The sequence below is a fragment of the Zeus faber genome (genome assembly GCF_960531495.2).
Source record: "Zeus faber genome assembly, chromosome: 18".
NCBI lineage: Eukaryota > Metazoa > Chordata > Actinopteri > Zeiformes > Zeidae > Zeus > Zeus faber.
The window spans coordinates 9,293,399-9,302,435 of NC_137210.1; the positions used below are offsets into that span (position 1 = coordinate 9,293,399).

Here is a 9,037-nt window from a genome sequence, read left to right on the forward strand (position 1 = left end):
TCTTCTTCTACTTCTTCTTCTTCTTCTTCTTCTTCCTCTTCCTGTTTTTGTTGTTGTTGTTATTTCTTCTTCTTCTTCTTCTTCTTCTTCTTCTTCTTCTTCTTCTTCTTCTTCTTCTTCTTCTTCTTCTTCCTCTTCCTGTTGTTGTTGTTGTTGTTGTTGTTGTTGTTGTTGTTGTTCTTCTTCTTCTTCTTCCTCTTCCTGTTTTTGTTGTTGTTGTTATTTCTTCTTCTTCTTCTTCTTCTTCTTCTTCTTCTTCCTCTTCCTGTTTTTGTTGTTGTTATTTCTTCTTCTTCTTCTTCTTCTTCTTCTTCTTCTTCTTCTTCTTCTTCTTCTTCCTGTTGTTGTTGTTGTTGTTGTTGTTCTTCTTCTTCTTCTTCTTCTTATTCTTCTTCTTCTTCTTCTTCTTCTTCTTCTTCTTCTTCCTCTTCCTGTTGTTGTTGTTGTTGTTGTTGTTGTTGTTGTTGTTGTTGTTGTTGTTGTTCTTCTTCTTCTTCTTCTTCTTCTTCTTCTTCTTCCTCTTCCTGTTTTTGTTGTTGTTGTTATTTCTTCTTCTTCCTCTTCTTCTTCTTCTTCTTCTTCTTCTTCTTCTTCTTCCTGTTGTTGTTGTTGTTGTTGTTGTTGTTGTTGTTGTTGTTGTTGTTGTTCTTCTTCTTCTTCTTCTTCTTCTTCTTCTTCTTCTTCTTCTTCTTCTTCTTCTGCTTCTTCTTCTTCCTCTTGTTGTTGTTGTTGTTGTTGTTATTTCTTCTTCTTCTTCTTCTTCTTCTTCTTCCTCTTCCTGTTGTTGTTGTTGTTGTTGTTGTTCTTCTTCTTCTTCTTCTTCTTCTTCTTCTTCTTCTTCTTTTTCGTAGTAGTAGTAGTAGTAGTAGTAGTAGTCGTCGTAGTATCAGTATTATTATCAGTATTAGTAGAAGTATCAGTATTAATATCATATTCGTAGTATTTCCAGTATTATTATCAGTATTGTAAATATTATAGTATGATTATCAGTATTTTTAATATTTCCAGCATTAGTAATAGTATCAGTTTTATTATCAGTATTGGTAGTAGTAGTATTATTTGAGTATTTGAGTATTATCAGTATTTTTGTCTGTAATAGTAGTATTATTGTTAAAACACTCATCTTTTGCAATACTGTGTATTATATATATTACTGTGTATTATATTGTTAAAACAATTTTGTTTTCCACCCTGGAATGCACAGTGTATGTACAGACTTTATTCAACTCCTATTTGCATACAATTCCTATTTTTTACAGCGTCAATTGATATTGATTGATTGATTATTGATTATTGATTATTGATTATTTATTTTGAATTTGCAGGTTTATTTCCCTCAATATGGACAATTTATCATCTCTCTTTCCAACTCCATATGCTGAGCCATTCATTCTCCACACCTCCATTTGATCCAAGAGACTTGAATTATATATTTACTATGTCAAAAGGTTTCTTTTGTAAAACTTTATGTAATCATTGTAGTAATTTGTCATTTATCTAAGTGTGTTCTTCCCCTCCATCACCTTACAATACCATTTAAATAAGTAAAAAATGAAGGTTACAGGGGTGAAATCACAACCGTGCATTTTTGCAACCATCGTATCTGGGAGGCTTGATGGGTTAAGTGGGAAATAAATTCAAAAACTGTTTATAGAATGAATTTTCACTCAAAGCAGTGAAAATACCATCCAGGGTCTGTTCTGGTCAAAGTTGTAATTGAAAAGCTATATAAACGTTTCACTGTGTTCACAGTTACACCATGTTTTTGCTCCAGGGCTGGAAATGAACGGGGCCAGGCCAAACTACAGACCTACAATATGAGCAGCAGAACAACCTTCAGCAAAATTGAATTCAGTGCAAGATAAAACATTCACCCCGGACATACATTATCTTTCCCCCCGTAAACCCTGAATATTCTTTTTTTTGTCAATCACTAAATCCATACATTCATAACTTCACATGATCACATGCCCAGGTCATTCAAATCCCATTTATTTTTCCATCAGAGAAAGATGACAAAATAAAGCAATGACCAAAAGACCATTCGATGATAATTTCAACAAATAGTTACTCAAACCTCTGACATTTATTTTTTTTATTATACTTAACTTAAACAAATGAATCTTAGCAGGAGTAAAAAAAAAAAATGTACAAAAAAAACAACTAGAACTTCATACATATGAAATGAGGACAACGTTGGTATGTGAGAGGTCAGGTTCTCAAGTGAAATGGCCAGTGTCGTTTTGGGAGAAGAGCGATGCGTTGAAGGCGATGTACTGCAGCTGGAAACCTCCGGCCGTCACTGAGGCGTCTGAGAGAAACTTGAGCGTCATCACGTTTCCTGTCCGGGCAAAAAATAACAAAATGATGAATGAATGAATGAATGACTCAATCAATCAATCCTTGAACACTTTTTGTATTTGTTTCAATTTATGTAATCCCCTAATCCCCAAATCCCCTAATCCCCTTAATTTAAAAGAGAAATTCGCCATAACCAAATACAAGATCAATAGAGACACTATAACACTGGTTCCTTAAGTTAACAATGTTTTATGTGTTTGAACAGAAGCAAACTGTGCATTTTAGTGTTTGTTCAAACAAAGGATGCTTATTCATTATATTTTCACATGATTTACCTCCACATCAGAATCTGTTTTATTAGGTTTATTTAGGTAGATACTCTGAATTTATTCTGGTGAGGTTTGGTATGTTTCTCCGCAGACAATTAGCATAAAAAAAACTTAAAAAAGTAGAAAAAATAAGAAATGATATAATAAAAATAAAAAAATAGAATTAAAAAAAAAAGGTTAAGTGAAAATAAAAATGTCATTCAATGAAAAAATAAAGATTGTCAAATATGAACAAATAGCCGGAGAGCACAAAAATTTAAAATGAAAAATCACGGTTCCTACCCGTGCTGATGATGTCCTCTGGTAAATAATCCCCACAAAACCTGCAGACAAACACAGACAATTCACCAGTTACCGCAAAACGTCAGAGAGTGAATAAAAAAAGCACACATGTACATGTTTACACATGTGCAGGTCCGCAGATGACACCACAGTGATTTAGGGCTCATTCATACAGTAGTAACGTAGAGGTCATGTGTTTCACAATTCCATGTTTACTGTTTCAAACCTCCTCACGCAGGTAGCTCAACTATGGGATTAAAAACAGTCTCATCAGCATTTACAAACAAATGTTACGTAACTCGTAACGCACAATGCACAAATAAATGCGGAGTGATTTGTGTCTGTGAATCTGCATCTGTGCCTCTAATTTACAACTCGTATGTCATCATCTGTACGTCGACGTCATCTCTGAATGCGAACGTATTGGTGAATCTCCGCCCATTTGTGTGAATTCTTATGAGGTTGTTTGAACGCTCAACGGCGTTCCGTGTGGAGCGAGCGGCAGTTCTTTTTTTTTTTTTCATTGCTCAGACACAAAATGCATCCAAATGACAAATGTATCCAGCCTTGGGAACCACAACTAGCAGCCTGACCCCTGAGGCTTTGATGGTACAGGACCTAAATGAATGCAAATAGTGTCATTTGCAACGCCGCTGTGGGTCAAGGGACCATAATGATGCATGAAGTGGGTTCGAACCCACTACTTGACCGGTCAATAGACCCTAGTGGGTTCAAACCGCTGTTTTCTGAAGATCAAGAATATTTGACCGGGACTTGAAAATCCTATCGTAACTCTTGTGATCATATAAAGTTGGTTTTGATATGATCTTAAACCGTAAGTCCTGGCTCCTATAGTATCAATTTAGATAAATACTAGAGTGCGTGCACTACTGCGACGGTAAAAGAAAGTCTTGAGCGTGGTCTTTTGAAAGCCTTTTGGTGCATCCCTGTTGGGTTCCATCCTGTCATGCCACGTTATCTACTCCCCCTCCCCACTCATCTTCTCCTCTCTTCTCTCTCCTTTCATTCTATATGTCACAGGGGGTAAAGGAGACAATCACCTCCCGGCGAAGCCCGTGATGTCATCGTAGCTGTCGTAGACCTCCAGGTAGTCCGCCAGGCACGCCGTGTCGTCCTCTATATCGAATTCCAGGAAGTGCAGTCGGACCCTGTGGCCGTAGCCCACACGGATGTGCCAGTAGCAGATCTGCTCATCCTGGTATTCCTCCGGGAAGCCGGGGGACTGGATGATCCTCTGCGGCTCCGTCAGCACCCCGCCGCACTCCTTGGCTGTCGGGACATAAGAGCCAGAGCAAATGACGAGGTCCCAAAACACATGAATCAAAAATAGGTGTGAATGTATACATTGTTTCTGCTCAGGTTGGTTCTTTTGTGTTCGCGCATTTTAGACCGGAGGGGGGGAAATGGAATTCCTGCGCAGAGTGAAGGAAATCGACAACACATGTGCAGACCGCTCACAATGACATCAAAAGCCGCTCTCCTCCAGATACGCTCGGTGGGGTCGGTAATTAGAAGCTGTTTTACATCACAGATTCAAACCATACGCTAGTTCTACGTCATTCGGTGAATAGGATTCTGTCGCCTTAGTTGTCAGAACAAGCCTCTTTAGGCATGGAAATGGGTGAGCTGGGAGGCAGAGAAGAAGAACAAATAAGGAAAATGAAATTGGTCAATCTTAACTATGTTGACATGGGAATAATATATTGAATTCCCTTGATATAAGGCTCAAATATAACATCGCTGTTTTTCTTGCTTTCGTGCAAACAACAGCAATGTTTGCACGTGCTGGGCTGAGAAGCTGATAAATGATCGAGGGATGAACACATGGAGTGTATAAAGCATTGCGTGTGTGTGTGTGTGTGTGTGTGTGTGTGTGTGTGTCTTTTGTATTGATGAAGTCAAGAAGCATCTTGTTTTTGTGTTCTTAACAGAGGCTTTTTGGAATGTACGTGAAGTTGAGTGAAGCTCAATAACCGCCTTTGGTAATATGATTCTGTACCACTTTCACTGGCTCAATGTGGTCGCCACGAGGGAGAAGTAGGAAACCAACCTTCCACCGTCAGGTCAGGACAGCCCAATAACGGGAAACACCCCCCCCCCCAAAAAAACAAAAAACAAAGAGGCTAAAACGCGTCAATGTCTACGTCTTTTGGTGAATCACTACGCGGTGGTGAGAGCCACAGCGCTACGTCAGCCCTCGCTTACAGTCTGGCCGGCTTCCCACTTATCACGACCTCCCTGGATCCCTTACTCGCTGACTCCTTATCCCGAGCCACTAATCTGACTTCGGTTTATTCTTGGTTTGAAGTTGATAACTTGCAGGACGGTGGCGGAGATTGTTGCTTCACCGCGGAACCCCTGCTGCCTGGTCAGATGACTTTCGCAAATCTTAGAACTCGACATGAACCTTCAGAGGGGGTTACTCAGCGCGGAGTCATTCCAGGCGAGCTAAAACACTTAATGGGCTCCGTGGGACCGAGTTTTCATTTGCTGCTGTGAGCTTGCACTTTGCCCTAATGCCACTTGTCTGTCTGACTCAACATCTCACACATGCTCATAGGCTGTTAAAACCCTCCACCCAACATTTCCCCTAAACATTATTCACCATGTGTAATGCCTATACTCACAGTCTGGGTTGTAGCAGTACACGTCCCATCTCTCACTTTTGTTTATCCGGTAACCATAGTCGACGATGCCCACCTTCCCGAAGCCGCAGCTGCTGCTGGCTTTGACGATGGGGTAGCCCACGCGCCCTTTATCGAACCATCCGGCGGCGCACACGTGAAAACCTTAAAAAAAGAAAAACCCACAGAGAAAGTGAATGAAAGCGATACAACAACAACGGCTGTGTTGTTATGTAGGTCGGATGACCATCCTGAAATCCTTTTCAATTCAAATTCAACGTGAAAGCCTGAAATTCGTTCTTGTGAGGTCTATATCCCACTTTTAATCTGGACTAACCCGAAATGGCTCAGTCATGGTTTAAATTAGTCCCAGGCTTGCCCTAGTCTGAAAAATCAGATTTCCAGAAGGAAGTTTAGAGCTTATCTAGGTCTAACGTGACGGTTAAAATTACACCTGGCCAGAGGCAGCTTTTTCTTTAAATTAATGGACGTGGGCCTCCAGGTCCACCTTGACAATAGAGAAAAATGTATTATCTGGACTAAGACCAGCACCTTAGTCTAGAACTTCTTAGTCGAGAACTAAGTAATTTTAAATGAAGCAACATCTCAGAAAGGCTTTTCAATTCTGGATTAATTTTAGTAGGATTATCTGAATGTTTTGTTCCACAGACCTGATAGGGACCTGGGTGCCTCGTGAGAGGGGTTCCATAATAAACTCCTGTCTCTCCGAGAGCCTCCGGTTACAATCAGCCCAGCGCAGTTAAGAGAGCGAGCATGAAAGGCGACCTCCTTGGAAGGCTGCCGCCGGGAGGGAAGCTCGGCTGGGGGGTTGGGGGTTCAGTCTCCAAGTGCCAGAAACACAGGGGCTGGATTTAATCTCCGTACCATGAGAGCAGTGAAGCAACACAGTCCGGAGAAATGTGTTAACATGCTTTTTAGTGCGCTGGTGGGACCGCGTCACATCTGACACAGGGTGGATGCGAGGTTTAGGGTTAGGGTCTTGCGGGAAGAAGGAAAGAAGTGCTTCATTTCATGCGTTCCAATAACCTTTTTTTTTCTTCCCCTCTGACCCTATGGATCCCTCTCCGCATTCCACTTTCCAAAAAAAAATATATATATATATGTATTCCCGATCTAATGTTATGGATTGGTGGGTATGGACCAACAGATAGAAGTGTTAAGTGTTATGCATTTGAGTCTGTGCGCTCTGCTCCATAGAATCCCACTGAGACTGTGGGATGAACCAACGCGGATCAGCCAAATCGGGAGAGTTAAGGACTCTGATAAAGGCATCGCACTATCCCGAGTGCATGTCACCATTAGAATTCCAATCTGCTTGTGTTTTCGTGAGGCCTTGGTCTAGCGAAACACATCATCAGACCTATTTTGCGTGCAGCCTCCAGTTGCTCGTAGGTGGCCAGTGCTCCCCCCTCAAACTTGCAGACAGCCTTGGCCTCCTTGTAAGTCAGCTGGTATCTCCCTTTCCGGGATTCCCTGTGGTACACTCCAGCTGCTTGCTCTGTCAGAGAAAGACAATGAAAAGAAAAAAACAGTAAACAGTCAGTAAACAGTCAGTAAACAGCGCTATCACTCTCTGGACAGAGAGAGAAACGCTGACAGGCAGAGCCTTTGCAGAGCAAAGCGCTATTATTTGTATCTGGGCAACATGAAGCAAATCTAAAGGGCTTCATTTCATAAGGTTTGGCATTTTGGCTCTGAGAGACCGGCGCCCACAGAAGCGGAATGGGCTCAAGGGAGAAATGGCATAAAGTATGAACAGCACATCGCAGATTATTCTTGAATGTGAGGGGAGACTGGCTCGATCTCCATTTTGGCACCGCATGGTTGTATCCCCCGCCGTCTCTGTGGGGAGCTCCGTGGGGAGCTCCATGGGGAGCACTGAGCCTGTTTTGGTATTACGCATGCATGACTCTGCAAAACCTGGAGTAGACCAGGTCTGTATCGGCACAACTGATAGATTTTTTATTTATTATTATTATTACTTTTATTATTATTATTATTATTATTATTTATTTATGTGTCCAAGGTGTCATAATGGGCACAAGAAAAGCAATAAAATATTCCAGTGCCACGGTCATATATTTGGCATTCACCGTCTCCTAGTAATAAAAACACCAAGCATGGGGTCTATAAAGCACATGTTTGAGCCCCATTCCACGAATAACTGCAAGAAAAACAGGAATTGGGCATGTGTGAACTCAGCTTCAATAGGAATAAAAGAAAACCATCAATAAGTTATTATGTGTTTTAAGTTATGGCAGTTGCCCAAGTTACAAAGAACTAAAAGGCAAGACGGATGGGGTATAAATATCTTCTTTAGACTGTTTCCATCTGTATTTTAAGTGGGAGGACCGTCAATGAGGTCACTTCACCGTGTTTACATACTGGACCCAGCCATGTCATAAACATGTCCTTCCACTATTTGTAAAGTTCTGCAATGTTTAGTAGAGAGAGAGAGAAGGACAGAGAGCAAATGGAAATGAGATCGCAACAGGCTCGGAACCTGTACCATCAGAGAACGGATAACGGAGAACCAATTCCAGGTACAGTATAAAAGAGGATTTGAAAGTCAACGACAAAAGTTGGAAGGGAAAGTCAACAAAATTTGACCAACAGAACATTCACTCTCCTGGGTGACGGCAAGATCTTTAAAACCGAGTGAGAATAACGACCGCTGACCCAAGCTTCTCCGCAAAGCGACTGAGGCAAAAACAGAAACAAGACGTTATTTACCCAGCCAAATGGAGTTATGAAATGTGCCATCTTTGAAGCCCCAGGCCCGAGCCTCGTTGAATAGGAATCCAGCCGCCCAGAGCAGTGAGAAGACGAGCATCCTCTCCAGACCAGATGTTCCAGCAACCAGAGCGGCTCCTCTGCTCCTCAGCCTTATATAGGAACTGCCCTCCCCTGGTACTCTGTGAGAGCAGCCCAGCCAGTTACTCAACACAAGGAGTCACTACCACTGTGGTGTTCTCTGGAAGAAAAGGAAATTGTGCCAAAAGGTGGGGGTTGGTGGTAGTGGCGGGGGGTGTTAAGTCAGATAGGCTTAGTAATTGTAAAGTAGAAATCCGTGACGTGATTTTATTTGAAAAAAAATCCCTTGTTCAATACTTTTTTTTAACCTTTGAAGAAACGCCCATTAAATGCATTTGCGTTTGCCTTTCCACTGTTCAAGAACACGAATAAGTGAATGAAAGCGAATGGTAGCCTGTGGTGGATTCGATAAAGCGGCGGAGCTAGTTGTGGTCGGTAAACTGTCGATATTGATAAACATTTACAAACAGTATCCCCACCACCTCGTGACGGAGATTTTTTTTTTTTTTATAAAATCAATCGATCAGGAGAAGGCAAACTTCTGAGACGGGAAAGTGACCGTAAACGAAACCATTGGAAAAGTACCCAACACGGACGATCTTACGGATTATCACTTTAAAGCAGCCATGGCTAAGTGGAGATGAG

The 9,037-nt window shown here is 41.5% G+C and overlaps 1 protein-coding gene across 1 annotated transcript; it reads right to left on the reverse strand.

The window, feature by feature from the left end:
• Positions 1–1,971: 1,971 nt before the first annotated feature.
• On the reverse strand, positions 1,972–8,426 carry tnfaip6 (tumor necrosis factor, alpha-induced protein 6). Its single transcript, XM_080019386.1, has 6 exons — positions 8,312–8,426; positions 6,939–7,076; positions 5,561–5,722; positions 3,974–4,202; positions 2,913–2,953; positions 1,972–2,341 (listed from the first exon to the last, which is right to left on the reverse strand). The coding sequence occupies exons 1-6, from the start codon at positions 8,409–8,411 to the stop codon at positions 2,220–2,222; spliced, it is 792 nt and encodes a 263-aa protein (XP_079875512.1). The 5' UTR covers positions 8,412–8,426; the 3' UTR covers positions 1,972–2,219.
• Positions 8,427–9,037: the final 611 nt, after the last annotated feature.